Genomic DNA, 18,506 nt, shown 5'->3' on the forward strand with positions numbered 1-18,506 from the left:
TACTATGCAGTTCCTGTGTGAAAATGCATAATGATATAGTACAGGCACATGAATTAAAGACACTGTCCTGCCACAAAACCTCACTGTACCCAACGCACCCAGTATATGGTGTTGTGTGATGGATTGTACTTGAACATCAGAGCCGCTAATGAACAGCTCTCTTTTTGTCGTCACTGGTGAATGCATTGTTCCTGTTGTATTGCCTGTGCTCCATTTCAAGCATTCTCTGAAGACAAAAGTACTGTTTTTCTATGAACTTTTCTCCACACAAATTGTTCTTCTATGAACAATTTATCTTCACAGAACTGCAGCAAGATGATGGGATGGTGTTACCCCTCTGTAGGAGGAAACCGTACCACAGAGAGTGATGTAGAGTCCCCTCTAATTTTGAGTGCCAATTGGACGTGCCTAAGTTTTAGCTATTTTTAGAGCTCTTAGAGTATGTGTGTTCAAATATATAATGTGAGCACAGCGGTACTGCAAATCAAGCTCCTAGTTTCCAGCTGAGCACTCAGATAATGAGGATTAGATCCAGTGGGTGATCACCTTTTGAAAGTTAATTTATCCCTGCCTTTTCCACATACTTAAACCTCAGCTCTTCAGAGTGACTTTCCCAGCTTCCTTAATGGTAGTTAGACTGTCTGTTCCCTTCGTGCCAGCCCTCGTCTCACTCACTCAGCAGCTCCCAAATTACAAATGAGGCAGGTCTGGTAGAGACAGTAGGCTCCTGTATTGTGTAGCTCAGATCCCGCCCCGCAGCCAGTGTGCTCCGTGCATTGAGCAAGGCAGGATTCCTGTGGGAGAAATCGAGTAAGTGCTCCTATACTAAAAGGTAATGCATATGCACTGCAAGAGCCATTTGAAGCTGTCAGAGCAGCCATACTCCTGGCACTCCTCAATTTTTCTTATTTGACTTCACAAGCTGATTTGCAGTGAGGCCTTTTGTCCTTAACAGAGACGAGGACGAATTCTTTCTCTTACAGAGCTGTTTGTTTACACATCACTGTTTTCTCTGTTCTGTCACTTTATTCAGCGTTTGGCTTTCGGTGTAATAGTATATTTCATATTCTTCTGCTTTGTTTTATGACACTACCCAAATCAGAGTAATCTTCTACATTAGGAGAAATGTTGCAGGATCAATAACAGAATTATTGGACGAGAGGCTGCGAAAAGAAAAAATGGAGTTTGTGTTAACCCCTGAAAGTGGTACTAATGTGGGGATTAATGTTAAACTGTGCCCCAAAATTCTGCAGTTAAGTGCCTTGCTTAAAGTTGATATTCCTAGTTATAATGTAAAAAATGGGCCGGGGGCGCGACAGAGAACCACTGTAGAAATTTCTTACTGAGGTAGACGTCTCTGTGGTGTGACACTGTTGTGATGGTCTCCGGGTCAGACATACAAACACGTGAGGCATGTCGCTGTTCCATTTCTTTTTCAGCAGAACAGAAGGCAGAACGTAATGAAACTCGTGCTGTTGCAAGTGAGTCCATGGCTCCACAGGAAAGAAACTTGAATAACAGAAACCAAAATAAACATTTTTATCCTTCATTACCCCAGTTACCTTCTGAGGAAAAAGAAATAAACAAGCTTGAAAGCAAAATAATTAAACTGACAGAACAGGCAGTTTCAGAACTGGAAGGGAAGAGAACAGAAAATGCAGCTGGGGAGCAGAACGCAGTGGTTGGGGCAGAGCTTAATGGTTCGTCGGAGGGAGATTTCCCGTTCTCCAGCCCGGACACATCCAACCCTACAGATCCCTCAACTTCGGAAAGTGAGCCAACAGCTGAAACTGAGACCCTGAAGGACAGCGATGAAACCTCTGAGAGTGACTGTGAGATCACAAACCGAAGAGGGAATCGGAACGGCATCACCGTGGATGCGGTGGGTGCTGAGGACCCCAGAAGGCACGGAGGTCTCAGCGTTACGACTGCACGCACACATGGCAGCTTGGAGGAGCTCCCTGGATCTGAGAACATGAAACCGTCTGATCATGCTGAAAACTGTGAATATTTGGATAACAGTTTGGCTTGAGGTATGACATCCGTGCCCTTGTGCTTCTCACTGTAATCCTCTTGCAAGTGGGTCTGTGCTGCTGTGACTATGACCAGCGAAAGTTTGTCAGAGGACTGATTTTTTTACACGAGTCTGTTAATATTTGTCTAATAATGGTGTTCTTCTGCTAGTTTTGACTGCAGTATACCAAAAATGTAAATAATCTGAGGGGAAGAACTTGAAGCTGTTCAGGTTTAATCATTTTGGTTCTTTGTAATGATTTGAGGTTTCTATGTAGATGGATGTCATTTATAGCCGTGTAGCAAAGAGACCAGTGATAACGTTGTACCATGTCACTGGACTTCTGGAGGGCGTGGGGTCTTAGTGCTGGACTTCGCTTTAATGGTTAGAAGTGTCTTCCAGTGATGGAAAATTTGGAATGATGAATTGGGAAGTACCTTAGGGTCATAGGGTTTCTCAGTTTCTCAGACTGCATGCTGTTTCTCTGTCCATAATGGCTGCGAGTACATCCTTAGAATAAGACCGCTGTTCAGTAATGGGAAGCAGAATGCTTTCTGAGAACCATCCCTGCGTGTGTATTGTTCTCTCATTTCAATGTATCTTTTGTATCTTTGTATCTTTTACTTCCCTCTCCCGGTTCATCTCATGAAAACAAAGGGAGTTACTTCACCAGACACTAAGAACCCAAACTAATGATGCTCTGAAGAAACATCAGAGGAGCCAGAAGTCTTTTTGCGAGGAACAGCATTGCTGTTCCAAAGCAAGGAGAACAGCAGGAGGAGAACCAGTTACGCCCTGCCAGCCTGCTTGGTGCTCTGGGTTACTGGAATTGCATCCCTCAGCCTCCAGGAGCTGCAACAGCCCTCAGACCATAACGGGTGGTAGATGCCAGCCTACTCTATTTGTGCCTTCCTTTTTGAAAGAATCTGTCTCATATTTTATGTTTTGGAAAACATAAAAAAAAATCGTGTTTATGTTTCCTCCTCATTTCACCACTCCTTGGTGGTAGGTTTATTTGCGCTGTTACTGCTTCCTTAAACGTCTTCCCTTGTTGGTGTTCAGTCATAGGAAAGCTTTCCTGTAACAACTGGAAGAGGGAGGCTGCTGTGTCATTCCCCAGCTCGCTCCTGAAGCTGGAGCTGTGCCACTCTGCCCCTCGGAAGGCAGCAACAAGGGAATGCTTAACGGTGAAGTTAGCAGCTGTTGGAGAAGGGGAGGCACGTCCTTCCTCTCCTGCTCGTAGCATAAGGAATCGTCTCTGCAGCTGTGGAGCTTCTATGGGCCAGCAGCCGTCAAGGCAATTTTTCTGCTGGCTTGGGAACTAATTGTCTGTAAATGTTCATTTCTCACTCCTAGAACTTGAAACCAATCAGAGAGAATTAAAACAAATTTAATAAAATACTACTAATAAAAAGGAAAATCCCTCCCAGATTGAATCCTCCTTTGACAAATAACTGCCAGCTGCAAATTTTTACAGCCCACTTGTCAGCCACTGAATAAACAGAGTTTATATTAGCAATACTGACAAACTCTTCTGTATATGGGAGCTGAGCTAGCAGGTGCTGCCGTAATCAAGGTGTCAGAGTCCGTGAGCAGTTTGTATTCAGCAGAAGAAGGGCTGTATGTAAATGATTACATATAAATATAAGGAATGATAGTGGGAAGGTGAAAAATGTGGCTTGTCGCTGTTCTCATGTGTTTTCCTTGCCAGGTGCATTCGTGTAACCCTTTCAGCGTCTGTCTGCAGGCAGTAAACCCATAGTCACGGTGCTCCTGGGATGGGTTTCCTTCCTCTTTAAAGGTTCTTTGACACTGCAGCATTTCACTGATGCTAAGCAGCAGCCCTTAGGGAAAAAAACATCTGTATATTTAAGTGCGTTAGGAACATGAAGCAGTAAAAAGTTTTTCTTTCATTATCCTGACAACAATTTAAGTTCCTCATAACCTGAAAACCACGAAGAGTTTAAGCATTTGAAAGATTGTTGTGCTGTTGCCATTAATTGTAACTGACTGCACGATTGACTCATTTATATGACAGTACTGACAAGTCAGAAGAGAAATAGCTGCAGAAACTGAAATCTCTGGGAGAATGTGGCAGATTTTTTTTTTCCTGTAATGCTTGAATGTTGCATGAAGTACCATTTTATTCAAGATACGTTCTTCTCCATCTTTCAGAGACTAATCCTGCACAGAGCTAAATATCAATGCGGTCAGAGCTGATGCAAGCCAGTAAAAAGGGCAGGATTTCATGTAGCCGAGCTCTGAAATGTCCAGGTGAAATGTTCAGGGTGTTTTACGGCCGTTGTTTCCTTGTCCTAAATCTTCCCTGACCCACAAATGTGTGAGTTGATGTTTGCTGTTGTTCCCTCAACAGCCAGTTAATGGTATTAATTAGTGAAGAGCTTGGTGCAGAAACTGGAGCAGGTGGAAGCAGTGCTGGACCAACGGTTGCTGTTCAGTGCCTCACTCACTGGTTCTTTGTGGTGTGCTTTTTTCTGTGAGAAGAAAACGGAGATGTACAACTCCGTATCAACAAGGTCATCGGGGTAACTCTCCTTAAATGCAATGTTTGTGTCTTTCATAGAATCACAGAATGGCTTGGGTTGGAAGGGACCTTAAAGATCAACTCCAACCCGTAGGCAGGGACACCACCCACCAGATCAGGTTGCTCAGGGCCTCATCCAGCCTGGCCTTGAACACCTCCAGGGATGGGGCATCCTGTTCCAGTGCCTCTCCACCCTCTGCGTGGAGAATTTCCTCCTAATTCCTGGTCTTTGCAACCATTAAGTTCATGGAAGGTACCTAGATCTCTGGAAATCTCATTTAGAGTGCTATATTCGTACTGCGATGTTGGTCCCGTCCGTTGTGCCCGAGTTAATGTGTATTCTAGCTGCAGGTTTAGCCTTCTCTCAGGAACACAAGATTTCCACTCCAGGACGCTTGTAGAAGTCAGACTGCACTACGTGGTAGCTAATTTAATAGTCGTGTCAGCATCTTTCTTGGATGTTGTTTAAATTTGTATTGTTGTGTTATTAGGACTGTGATTTTTTGGGTAAATTCGTTCATGTTTTGTTGTGGAGTCAACACTACTTTATTGGGTTTCTTTTAGACTCATGTTCCCTTTTTCTAGGACTTTAGGAATGGGGAAGTTACATCCTGCTGTAAGCTCTTTTGCTGCTGGGCTCTGGGGAAGCAAACTGGGAAGCGGAATGCTGTGGGAAGGGGATGGATGAGATGCGTTGCATAAATTGATTTTAAGCACATTGTCTCACCTAAGAGCAAATCCATGCGTTATCTGTGAGAAGGATTTCATTTGAAAGTACTGCGCTGTGGTTATTTGAAAAACAACGTTCAGTGAATTTGTAAAATAATTGTGTGAAAATGACAGCTGAAGAAGCGTCTTTTAGAATGTTGTGTCTTTTCTAAGTGAGACTATTTTTAAGCATATGGTAATTTGTATAATAAAGACAGTGGAATTTCTTTAATCCATATGAGCTCAGGAATGTATTTCAAAATCTTAACCGAGATTAAGTTGAAAGTCTGCTGCGTTTCTAAAAGATAGGATTTTGCTTACCAGCCTCTGTTTTGTAGTTTTACTTTTTAAATGATGCAGTTTAATTTATTTGCAAACCTTTCTTTTGTTGCTGCCTGGATTAACTGCGCAACATAGTTCAACTATATTAATATATTTTGTCATCTTTAATAAAACCATACATTTCCTGATACGCTTCTTCTACCTGCTTATTTCCTTTGCTCAGTATCAGATGAATGATAGTCATGAGTTAGTGCTGTAGTATTTCCAGAGTTGTGTTAAAACAGAAAAATAAAGCTTTATAGAGCGAGACCTCTAAGTTTGTTGAACATTATCTGGCTGAAATGTTTTCACTGTCACATCTCCCTGTCTCAGTTGAGTGATTTACTTCCTAAATTTTTGTGTGAAGAAACACACTCAGTATTTTTTGGCTTTGAAAGTAATATTAATCTCTGCTAATTCTATCATCGTTGTCCAAGCAGCATTAAATCTTCCGTATACAACCCAGTTACCGCCAGTCACAAACTGGAGGCGCTCAGGAGTTTTTGCTGAGGGGTAAAGGAAAGCTGGAATATTTAAGTCTGCTTTCAGTGGTATTCAACTATAGGCACATGTGTAGACAGCCTAAACTCAAACAGAAGCTCAAACATGTTTGAGAATAAAACCTGAAAATACAACAAGAATAACATAGTGAACCTAACGTTTGAAATAGAAATGTCTGTACTTTCCCCTATTTTTAGGGGAAGTCCATGACCCAAGTCTTACAACACGACACTCAAAGCTGTTGAAAGCATTGAGATCTTTTTACCTTTTCGGATTTGCAGTTAAATAAAGGACAGCATCTAATCAGAGGCAATTCCTCACTTATATTTATTATTTTTTGTAAATTTTGGTATCTGACTTCTGGTCCCGTAAGAGCCCCTCAGGATGCGCAGCCCCTTTACAGGCTTTATCAGCCCTGTAACTCAGCACTCCTACTGGCATGCCTTCCACCCCCAAACTGCACAGAAGGGAAGCTTTTCATCTTCAAGAAAACATATCACGGCGTTGAGTTGATGCTGCTTTTATTGACCAGCTTACAGAAAGGCGGCTCTACAAAGTGATACACGTTTGTTAGAGAAGCAAGAGAATGGAGGTGGGAATCCCTTTGCCATGTGTCGTGGTGGCCGACGGCGCAGCCCAAGGTACTTGGTGCTGCCCAGTGATTTTCTGGCCTTCGTTAAAGCCTGGTTCTGAGCCATCTCTTCTTCTTGTCTGCGGCCTCAAACTGTTTCTCTTCCCACAAGTTCCCGTTGCACACCCCAATCACGCAGCAAGCCAGGCGTTTGCCTGCGTTTCCATTTTCCAGACTGGCCTTGTTGTTGCCCTTGCCCATGTCGTCTTCCTGCTCGTGGATCACGACGGATCTGCCCAGGATGGAGTACGGGCCGAACAAAGTGGCGAAGAGATTCGGTTTGTATTTTCTGATTTTGCCATCTTTGGGAGAGAAGTTCCCAAAATCCCCCGGGTGGCGGGGGTGGTTGACGCTGAAGGGGTTGTAGTGTCCTCCGGTGGAGTCGCAGCCGTTGCTGAGATCCCCAAGCTCGTGGATGTGAATAGCTCTGCCAGACTGGGTGTCATCCAGCGGAAACCCATCCAAGTGAAAAATCGCTTCCAGTCTTCCCTGCGAGTAATGCTGTCTGAACAAGACCTGTCCAGTCACCTGTGGCTTGTCGGCATCTATTCTGGAGCTGGGCTTCATCTCACAAGTGGCGTAGGTCATCCCGTCGGTCTCATTACCGGCCACTACTGGGTAGAGCAAATTCTGCCAGAGGTCGTTCACTTTCTTCTGTATTTCTTGAAGGGTCTCTCTGCTTGGGTCAGTTTCTTCTTCTGCCGCGACGCCAGAGGCAGACAGGGCGAGTCCAGTGAGCAGAGCAAGCAGCAGAAGCATCCTGGCAATGCCGAGCCTGCGAAGTGCACAAGAAGCCAGCAGGAGTGAGAGGCGCCTCGCAGCAGCGTGGCTGGGGAGGGAGGGGAGCACGCAGCCCGTGGGGGCACTGAGCACACACAGCAGCTGCAGCCTGGTCCCAGCGGGCTGCTAAATCTGGCTAACGCGATTAATGGAAACCAAAGCAAAACGCGCCCCTTTAAACACAGACAGTTGTCACCCACGACTAAAAAAACAGCGATTTAGTATTTCGCACCAGATCTTGCTCTTAAAAACTGCCTCTTTCCCCGTAGACATCAAGTAATCTGAAGTGCTGCTTAATCTGTTTTTGAGTTTGCATTGAGACTTTCCTCCTCCTACAAACTCCAGCAGGACCGTCTGCCAGAAGGCTTGTTTTGGTCCACCTCCACACACCCGAGCCGTGCGTTACAAGTGGAAAGCAACGAGCCAGCGAGCGGATTACCTTTCCCGGTCGCTGCAGGACCCCTCAGTGGCAGCTCCTCGCCTCTGCTCCCACCAAGTGCAGTGCGGCCAGCCCCCGGCGCTGAGCTGCTGGAGGCTGATGCGTGCTTGTGTAAGAGCTGGGTAACGCTGCGCAGGGGAGGGGTCACCCGCAGGGCTGCGGGACAGCACGGACGGACGGGAAAAAGTTTCCAGTGTTTTCATCTCAGGCAGGGCGAACTCTTTGCCCCCGCTCTGTTCGCCTGCGAAACTGGCTCTCGGTCCTCACCACCATCCCGCAACAGAAGGAAAAAAAGTTTCCAAGCGGTTGAAGTGACTTGCCTGGTGATGACTTCGTGTGCTTATCTAAAACGAGCGACCTTCCACGGGCAGCGAGGAGAGCAGCAGCTTTGCTAAGGCACGGTCGGACGGCTCGGTCACTTCTGCGCTGGTTGTCATGGAGTTGTTTTGCATTTCCATTCCTTCATTCGTCAAAACTGAAACTGGTCCTTCAGCAACAGAAAATGTTGCACATGGACGTGTACCAAAGTTTTGGTGGTTTTAAAACGCGGAAGGCACAATCCGAACTCTCAGATGTTGAGGCACATTTAGTGATGCTTCTCTATAAAGTTTTCGGGCTACTGCCTGCTGCTTTACTTGCCAAGTTATCTGCTTCACTAAGTTTCTCTCTCTTCTTTTTTTTATCTTTTTCCTTTTCTTTTTTTTTCCTTTTCTTTTTTTTTCCTTTTCTTTTTTTTTTCTTTTCTTTTTTTTTCTTTTCTTTTTTTTTTTTTGAGAAATCAGTGATTTCTTTCCGAAGGGTGAAGTGAGCAGCGCTAAGGCGCTGCGACGTCAGATGGAGGCACAGCAAGACCGTTTCCCAGAAGCTGGCTGGCGCGCGCAGCGTTCACGTTTCATCATCCTCCGACCTGAGAAACCTGCTCTACTCCAGGGGGCATTGCCCTGGCTGTGGCACTTTGCAGAGCTGTGCCTGAAACGTGGATTCAGCCACCACAAGGGCAATTTAGCAGGCTGGGATTTGTGTAGGGAGAGAGGAGTAGCTCGTGTAACTTGGGAACAATTCTCAACGTAAGAAAATTGCGAAGAAAAGCCTTTTTTCCCAATTTCTGTCTTCTGCCAGCTGGGAAAGGAATGTGGCTGTCAGCTTCTGGAATGGTAGAAATGCGTGCGTTATCTTATGGGTATCACACGCTAGATCACACCCAAGATACTCAGTTATTTGCAAGCTGATTTATTTTTTCTTTTGGTATGAGGGCAAGTAGAGCTAAAGGAGTGCCTCCTGCCTGGCTCATTTGCCAGGCACTGGAAACACAGGGTCAGATAATTCTGCTTGGGATATTGCGATACTGAACATGGTACTTCAGCCCTGGGCTCCTGTTCCTAATCGACGAAACAGGACAACTGATGTTTCTTTTATTCGGGGTATTTACGAGCTGTTCACATCCCTGTGCCCTTGGGAGCCCTGTGAGGCTGAGCCAGCGCTTCCCCCTGCCCTGCCTTTCCCCAGGTTCATTCCTGGCAGCCTCCAAGCTGGGGAAATGCACCCTCACAAGGCAGTAATGCATTTTACAGCAGGAACTCGGGTCAGAATCGTGGCTGCTGTACATGCAGTAATGCTGCTGGCTTGAGTGGCGTTTGTGCTGTTTTACACCAGCTGGGGTTCTGTCCCTAAAAAAAAGAGAAGCCCTGAAAAGCCCAGGGTACTTGCTGCAAAGCTCTTCTTTGATGTACTGCACACGCGGGAGCCAAGCAGAAATGCAGACAGGTGTAAAGGAGATGATCAAAGGGACAGAGAGGACTGCAGCAAAGCTAAATGATGTATTTGTAGTGCTCTGCACTTCAAAGAACGCAAAGGAAATAGTAGCTGTGGGCTGCTGTCAGAAAGATGTATTTTAAAGAGGAGAAGGACTGATAACTACAAGAAATGCAATTGCCAGGGTGGTTTGGCATTCATTCCGGCTCTGAACGCTGGAAGTAGCTAAGCAATAACCAGGTGGATCGTTAAAGCGTGTTGCTACCCACTGTCCATGTTTTACTTTTCTATTTGAAAAGAGGCGACGAATAACGGGCTAATGGCCCTTACAGCAGGCAGTGGGAGGAAAGCCCCCATGACCTGACCGTGCACTGTTTACAAAATAAACCTCTCTTTTTAAAGCCACAGTGTACAGGACCTGGGGTATACTGAATTTCAGGCCATGTCCTAGAATCTCCTGGGCTCTGCAAGCCAGAGCTGTCCAAGCAAGCCGGCACCGTTATTCACCGGGCTGTAAGCTCCACACAAGGGCAGAGCTTTTGCCTGCGTTCCTCAGGGCCCAGGATTTCGCTCCCCTGTCACCTCTTGATGGCCAGAGGAACTCGAACTCCCAACACAAACGGAAATCTCAGTCCATGCCGTGACCTCCTTGGGCTGGCCGCTTGGTTTGGGGGTGACGTTGTCCTGTTGCACCACACCGCTGCGTGACCTGACATCATTTGACTTGCCCGGTGTAGACTCAACATGATGCAGAAGCGCTGCGTGGGAGAGCACCCATCGTAGCCAGCAGTGGCCTGCCTCTGTCTGCAGCTCGGCTCGGCTCCCAGCGGGCTTACGGCAGGATGGCTGTCCATAAAAGTGACACCCAGGGAAGGCAGGTCTTACGTCTTCCGCTGCAGGTAATGAAGCTGACTGCTCTTCTCCACGTATGGCTGAGGCTGGAGCCGCTAAAAGAAAGGGATGTTTGTAGCCTGAGGGAAGCAGAGCCAAGATCATTGGAAACCTAATGTGCTCCTTCGGTTCGGGGCGCTCCCTGCCATTTCTGAGTCATGGTCCCAGCCTGGGAGCCAGTGAGGCTGGCAGGTCATCAGGCAGCAGTCTGAACCCTACTTGTGCTGCTGTGCAGGAGTTTCGTGCTTGCTGTAGAGTGACTGCAGGGCACCGGATTTTCCATGCATTGCCTATGGCATAGTACTGTGTGCGCCCTGCGCAGCAATCTCCTGCGAGCATATCACCAGCCCCGCGTGGTGTCTGCTGTGCCCGGGCACCTGCCTGCGGGTCTGCAGGTAAGCCTGCAGCGATGATCAGGATCTGTGGAGCTACAGGCAGTGGTGACGAGTTAGGATTTAAAGAGGAGAAACGCCATCAGGGTGTCGGTGAGCAGTTTTTGCCCATGTGGTGCAGTACAGGGCTGGTGCTGGGGTGCAAGCAGCACCTCCTCCTGCAGAAATCAAGGTGGAGGAACTCATTTTGCAACTGCTGTAAGGTGAAAAAAATGACAGGAGAATGAGAAAGCTTGCTCTAGCACAGGGGCAGTCTGCCACTGGTGGAGGCTTACTCTTCCTGTTTATTCCCATTCCTTGTCTTGGTGGTTCTATTTAAAGAAATAAAGATATTTAGTGCCTGAGATAAGCATCCATTTATAATCTTCTTGCAAAAGAGCTATGTGCATTTCCAACTTTTCAGGGCATTACCCATACAAAAAATCAAGTTAGATAAATACACAAAAGGGAAACAACACTGTTCTCTATGGGGACTAATTTCTCTTGAAAATAGAAGATCATGCAACTGTCAAACTAGTTTCCATCAGCCAATTTGAAAAATTCTTGAAATTCTTCCTCTTTAATAGCTTGAGAAGAAATCATTTTATGAGAGTGAGAGGAACTGTAAGTAAGCTTTTTGACAAAGCTGCACTCAGAAACCCATTCTAGTTCTGTCAGCCTAATTTAACAGAATTTCATCTCCACATGTGGATATAAAATATAAATATGTAACATAAAAATTAGGGATGGAACCCAACTATTAGATAATTTAGGTTATTATTAGTGTTTGTATTAATTTATTGACCCTTTATTAAATATGTATCCTTTCTGCTGCACAGCATTAATCTGAAGAAGGTTTTGCTCTCTGAGAGGAAGGAACGAACACAAGACTGCCCTCCAGCTCAGTGGCCGCTGGCCATGTATGGAAAGATCTTGGTTTTTTTTTTTTTTTTTTTAGATTCAACGTGCATGTTGCACAACATGTGAATGTTTGCACAACTGCAGGTCTGTGTGTGGCTCCCAGTCAAAGCTCAGGAGCCACGGGGCAGCTGGGCCAGCAGGTCAGCCATACGAGCAGCAGCCGCATACGAGCAGTTAAATGATCCCTGTCCCATGGCATGGTGTGACAGCTACGCATCTCAGAAGACTAACTAAGGTCATCATGGATGAGGAGACCACGATTTTCAGATCCTTCTGTCCTACTATTCCATTAAGGAGAGCTTGGTTTGCGGGTACCAACAGGTGCCAGGTCCTTCTTGGAGCCAGAGGCCTCCTACCCAAGCAGGAGGCAGGTTCGAGGCCTGTGGGCCCTGAGGGCTTCCCAGGGCCAACAGGGGAGCTCAGTCCTTCCCTGCAGGAAGGGGCCCAGTCCTGGCCTAGGCTCATCCCTGTCCTCAGGAGCTGGTCAAACAGTCCCAATCCTTTTAAGCTTTCCTCCCAACTTCTTCAGGCTCCTGTAGTGAGTGTGTCACTTGTGCCCATGGAGCGCGCACCTCTTTCTGGAAGGGAGGTGCACAACCACCTCAGCACCTCAGCCGGACAAAATGGACTACGCACTTGTCCTGCAAGCTCTGTTACTCTCCACATCATAACATGGCATTTGCCTGAGCCTTGCCCGCAGAACTGCTGTCTATGCAATCGTTTCCATTTTACATTTCTCTGGTTGCTATTCCTGCCAAGCATGGGATTTTACCTTTGTTCTAATTGAGTTACCTCCTTTTTATTTCATTTCCCCCACCCCTTATTGTTTCTCCAGCTTGTCACGAACATTTTGAATTCTAATCCTTCCCTACAGTGTATTTACAGCCCTTCCAGCTTGGTATCAGCTGTGAATTTAATCAGTTTACTTTTTTGTTCTGTCATCCAAGTCATTAACAGAAGGGTTGAATAAAGCCGAATCAAAGACAAACTTGTGCATCCGAGGCAGGCTGTCCTCCCCGCTGGGAACCGACAAGTCACCAGGCTGGGAGCAGAGTTCCCACCATCATCATCTTTGTAGCAGTGGGATCAAGACCATTCTTTTTCCCTAGCTTGTATGCAAGAATGTCGTGTGAGGTAGTACCTGAAGTCAAGATTCACTTCTACTTCATTTCTACATGCAATGCTTGTTATTCTCTTATATCATTATATAAAATAAATAAATAAATATATTTCCTGATATCTTTTACTTATTTCCCTTTTTGGCCTTCAGGTGAATGCAAAAAGTTTGTTTCTTTTAAGGGTTTTTCTGAGGCTGTGACTTCTGAATTGTGCTTTTCCTATTCTCCCTGGATCTCCAGAGTTCACAGGAACCAAAATCATTCACTGGCCCTATCACAACATATCTGCATTATCATTATTATATTATTATGTAGTGTCTTTGAAGTGCTGCCTGATACCAAGTGGTATTTGAGCCCTCAGGCATCCACAGCTCGTGCAAAGCCACCTTTTGTGCACACATCCTCACATTGCTATCTCCCTTCTGCCAAAACCGTCAATCTGACCTGTTGTATTTTAATGTCACATCAGCTTTGGAAGGAGAGATGGGGTTAATTCATGCTAACTAGACTAAGTACTTTTCCAAAGGTTCACATTTTTGATCCTCTTATTTCCTGTAAGCAGCACCTGCAGGTAAAAGCCTCCCAGCTTGTCCACCTTCCTCGCCACCTTCTTACAGTTGCCAGTAAGGCACAACCCACCACAAACAGAGGAGCAGTGTCCACTCCTGGGTTTGTATCCTAATGTGGAATTGTATGTGCATGTCAAGTTTCTAGATAAAGAGAAAAAATAAGGATTTGTTCCTAGACTCAGGAGGATCCTGGTGTTCCCATGCCACAAACAAGAAGCCTCCCACTAGGATTTAAATTCCTGCTTCCTCCTGCAGGAGCCAGAGGCTCTACTTTGCACAGGGGCAAACTAGAGCTCAGCAGAAGCTGAAGGCAATCACGTTTTATGAAGACAAAAGCCCACCTGGCTTTGATATGGGGCAGGGGCAGGCACTGGCCAGCAGCTGTGAGGGGCAGCAGCCCTGGGCTGGGACAAAGCCGGAGCCCAGCAGCACCCAGCAGGTTCCCGAGGAGGTTCCTGCTCCACGACTGCTACAAGGTGCAGGGGAGCTGGCTGAACTCCTGGGGGCTATTTCAAAGTGGGCCTTTCACTACAGACCTTGTGGTATGTTGCTATTAGAGAAAGAGCAAAAAAGAAAAGCATGGCTTATTGTTGGATAACTGTTTCCTTTGAAAATTGTACTAGGTAGATCACGGCCTGAACACTTGCGTGCTTTTGAAACATTTGGTGGTAATTCCACTGTGTTTGTATTTTTGACACTAGTAGGGGGAAAAAAATAAAAACTTGCATTTTTTTGCAGAGTAAAAATTGTTTCCATGGTCAAGTGGCTCCCCACTTTTTTAGCCATATTTATTCTAGTGGGTTGATTTTGTAAGCATAACTGAAACCCTGGGAGACTAATGAAGTTTAACAGTGTGTGTTAATTATATCCACTTTTGTTGTCTCAGTGAAAACATGGGATCCTAAATCCTATTTACATTCTGAAATTTCAGAGGTTCCAGGTCCCTCATCTGACCTTAACATCTTTTAGTTTCATGCGGCTTTCGTAAGCCTGTGCACATATTTAAGTTCTCCTGTGGAGAATGTTTTTTGAGATCAGATGTTCAGGGATTATGAACACAAGAGTTTTCTTACCTTGTTTAAAATCATTTTGACATTTTGGTGTAAGTCATTAAGATTGTTTTCTTGAACTGTCTAATGGGCCACAGTACGGGTGAACCATTTTTAGAAAAAATAAATAGAAGCACCTAAGTTTCTAATTGACCCACCTGAAGAATTCCAACATAAATATTTTGCCCACTCTGAAGTAAATATTTGCACCTGATTTCCTCCCCAGGGAAGACTACTTCCCCATTTAGCAAATAATTAAAGACAGAGGCCATGCCTGGGGGGAGCACGCAAGAACGGTCCCTTCCATCTGAAGATGCTCTCAGTACTGTTTATTTTTATTTTCTTTCTTCTTCCTTCTCTGAACTGTGCAGAGGGACCCAGTTCCCCCAAATGCTGTCAGATTTTGGGATCTCTGCAGAGACGTGAGGTGTTTCTGCTGGTTCTGTTTCAGCCCCGTGGATCCCGTTAGTTCCAGCCCAGCAGTACAAGGGATTCAAGTATCTCTGAAGCCACACGTTCAGGTCTAGAAAAATAGAGCTGGTATAAGGCAAAGCACATAAAGGTAATGCATTTTTACCAGCTCCAATGTATGCATTAATAAACAAGACTGAGAATGCCACCTGCTTTCAGAAAGGTTTTCAACTTGCAGGGCATGGAGTTCTTAATAGTATTCCATTAGCTATAATGGGGAATAGTGGTGCAGATTTCCCCCAGGAAGATGGTACACATTTGTACAGAATAAGGCTCCTGCTGGGCTGTTTTATGAATGTGGAGTGTTTCAGTTCCAGTTAAATAGGATAACCAGCTGTTTTCTAGAGCACATGGAGAAATCCTTGGGTTGGATGTTGTTCCTACTCTCAGTGTTAGGATGCCTGTAGTAAATGAATAAGAACACAGCAAATATTTCACTGTGGCCCTGTTGAAGGGAAAGCCATTCTTCAGATGCATTAGAAACGGCTCTAACAGATGCAAGGAAAAAAAATTCTTATTTTTTTGAAGCTGTCCTTTTTTATTTTGTTACAAATTTACCTTCCATCTCCAGCTTCCAGGTTTTCCTCCTATGAGCTATCATCTGTTTTGTCACTTGCAAGGCTTTATTCTCAAAGCCTGCAGATGTTATTAAAACTGAGGATTATAAGGTTATGAAGTGTGTTGTAGAAGCCAGATACAGATTGGATGTTTTTGTTAGAGGATTACTGAACTTTGTTAACAGGAGTGAGCTTGAACTATTCTGGTGGAAGTTCTGCCGTGCTGGTTATGAAACATCTGATCCTGGAGCAGAGGTAGAGCTGCACCTTAGCCAGGTCCCAGTCTCCAGCCGTGCTTCATGCTCATGGTGCGTAAAGCTGGACCACTGACAAACAATATATAATGGTTTCATTGGAAGAAAATGGCATGGCCATGGCAGAAAATATCTACGTACCATAAAGTGCCAGATATCCTCCTAGTCTCTTGTTCACTTCAGAATCCTTTTCTACTACTGGGACATATTACAGACAACAAAGCTACAACAAAATAAAATCAGCATATGAGATACGTGCTTTCATTTCAGTTTTAAATACATTGAAAAGATCTACCACTTTTTGTAGCTTTTTATAACTTGCATACGCCTACACAATGCTAGGCCCTTATGCAAGAAAACTCCCCCCAGCTTTATTGCTGAGCGTGGCATCATGTAGCATGGAACATCCCTTTGGTCACTCCAGGTCAGCTGTCCCCAGGGTGTCCCCTCGCAGCCTCTTGCCCACCCCTGCCTCCTCACTGGGGCATACGGAGAGACACAGAGAAGCCCCTGACACTGTGAGAACACCGCTCAGCAACAGCCAAAACATCGTTGTGTTGTCAGCACAGTTTTGGTCACAAATCCAAAAGTCCATTTGATTTGTCCAAGCAGATTCCTAATTGCTTAATAAATCCCTTAAATATTTATTTGGTAGAGTGGCAAATTATTAGCTGGCTAGAGATGCAGCAGGTGCCTTTTTAAAGTCACTCCCTATTTGCATCAACAGGGAAAAGGGAAATTTTGGGGTCCGTGTAAACAATTTAAAAGTATAATTAGTGCCATAAATGAATGTTTGGTATTTATGTGATATGTATATATTTCTTATCAGTGAATCAGTCACGATCCTGTCCTACTCTGAAACTATTCACCAGTTTGTGTTCTTGTGGTTATTCAGTTCATTAAAATCCAGTTGCATGTTTCTGCAGGCAGGATGAGTATCTTTTGCCATGGTTAAGGATATTTATTCATCTTTCTGTCTAGATATAGGATGGATTCTTAGTTTTGTTTTGATTTAATGGATAATTTTGAATTTTGACATTGCTCTCACAATATCCATCTGGGGTCAGATTTTAAAATCAGCTGGGGGGGGAAGTTCAGCTAAAATTTCAACAAAAAATGCAGATTTAAAAAACATCCCATTAGAAGGCAAGTCTTTATATAAGATAGAATAAAGGCTATACGTTTTAAGTAATTGACTAGTTACACTTTTCTTATTATAGCCATATATTCTTGTTTTCAGACAATAAAAGAGAATCTTTGTGTTCTGATTTTTTTAGATTTGGTGTGACTACATAGTTTGAAAATTGCTGCACGTAGTTTCATCAAAGAACATAACATTGTCGCATCACAACAGGAAATATGGCCGTAAGTTTAAAAGGCAGATTTGGATTCTGGATGCATTTTAGTCAGTGTCTTTTTTTTTTTTTTTTTTTTGGACATAGAACAAGCTGCCTAACCCCCTACTACCTCCAGTTTGCCCTTTTTCAAAGTGATGATAACAATGACTCACTTCCTCATGAGGGTATTTTGAGGCTTAGTTGAAGTCTGAGAAGTTGTTTCTGACCCTGAGAAAATTGATGTCAGAAACTGCAATATTGGAATACTAATCTTGCAAGGCTTGGATAAATAATTGTCCACAAATGAAAAGCTATTTTCTCTGCATTTTTTTTGGCCCCCTCTATAATATTGCTTGAATTGGTAGAGTTCGAACTTAATACAGACAACAGAGGAGACAGTGGACACTGCTTACCTAAATAAACAAGAGCCAGAGCCCAAATTATTAGTAAATACCAAGGCTTCATTTAGGTTGAATAACGCTGCAATCCAACAAATAAATGAGCCATCAAGTTTGAATTTATGTAGCATACGAAACACATTAAAGCCATCTGACCATGACAAAGGCCTTTTCTGCTGTGAATAATGAGGCCAACACATTATAATATCCTTTAGATGAGACATTAAACCCAAGGTCCTTTCTGTTTGTCTCTGGTGGCCGTCCAGGTGGAAGGTAAAGATTCCCTGGCATTTTGCTAAAAACATAGAAAATCTCCAGCCCCCAACAGTATTACTTTCCCTGTAAAAAAAGATTAGAATAGCCAATGCTACGTACGAGTTGAATATCATCAGGCAAAATGCAAAGTACCTGCCCATTCTCTTATCCATAAGGACAGTGGGGAAACTTCTCTTGCTTTAGTGAGAGCAAGGTCAGCATCCCTGGGACCAATGTCGGTCTTGGGAAGTCCTTTGGGATCCTGAGAATGTAAAACATAGAAAAATAATTAATTCTCATCAGCAGCACATGTTGTGGTAACAAAGAACATGTCCAAATAATATATATTTGCATGTGCCTGTGCTTGCATAACTAGACATGCACATTTGCATCGGTAATTTCTAGGAAGGAATGATTTGGAGATGAAAAGAAAATAATTACGACAGGAAAAATTTCTTACCGTAACTTGTACATGTGCGATTCACTCGAGGAAGTTCATCTCAAATTTCAGGTTCTTTTGTATAATCCTAGTGATTTTGTACCACTTGAGATATTTTAACTTGAGCTACTTTAGCTATTACGCTTGATATAGCCTTAGTTTGATATGAGCCTCCGTGAAATTTT

At 44.4% G+C, this 18,506-nt stretch overlaps 2 protein-coding genes and 1 long non-coding RNA gene across 6 annotated transcripts in view; 1 reads left to right on the forward strand and 2 right to left on the reverse strand.

Annotated features, from left to right (window-relative positions):
• The window catches only part of CCDC149 (coiled-coil domain containing 149), a 53,925-nt gene extending 48,188 nt beyond the window's left edge, over positions 1-5,737 (forward strand). For 2 of the 4 annotated variants that reach the window (XM_080590872.1, XM_080590874.1), the window contains exon 12: positions 1,443-5,737. In XM_080590872.1, coding sequence (XP_080446998.1) covers positions 1,443-2,032 — 590 coding nt within the window. In that variant the 3' untranslated portion in view covers positions 2,033-5,737. Of the gene's footprint in view, positions 1-1,439 lie in introns of all 4 variants that reach the window. The other 2 variants (XM_080590871.1, XM_080590873.1) reach the window with 2 other exon arrangements.
• Positions 5,738-6,593: 856 nt separating this feature from the next.
• SOD3 (superoxide dismutase 3) lies at positions 6,594-8,321 on the reverse strand. Its single transcript, XM_080590884.1, has 2 exons — positions 7,940-8,321; positions 6,594-7,495 (listed from the first exon to the last, which is right to left on the reverse strand). The coding sequence occupies exons 1-2, from the start codon at positions 8,140-8,142 to the stop codon at positions 6,766-6,768; spliced, it is 933 nt and encodes a 310-aa protein (XP_080447010.1). The 5' UTR covers positions 8,143-8,321; the 3' UTR covers positions 6,594-6,765.
• Positions 8,322-14,111: 5,790 nt separating this feature from the next.
• Positions 14,112-18,121, reverse strand: LOC308194705. Its single transcript, XR_013950819.1, has 3 exons — positions 18,036-18,121; positions 16,034-16,115; positions 14,112-15,133 (listed from the first exon to the last, which is right to left on the reverse strand). It is a non-coding gene; the product is annotated as an uncharacterized lncRNA (long non-coding RNA).
• Between the last annotated feature and the right edge of the window lie 385 nt (positions 18,122-18,506).

The sequence above is a fragment of the Anser brachyrhynchus genome (assembly GCF_964034855.1).
Source record: "Anser brachyrhynchus genome assembly, chromosome: 4".
NCBI classification, from domain to species: Eukaryota; Metazoa; Chordata; class Aves; order Anseriformes; family Anatidae; genus Anser; species Anser brachyrhynchus.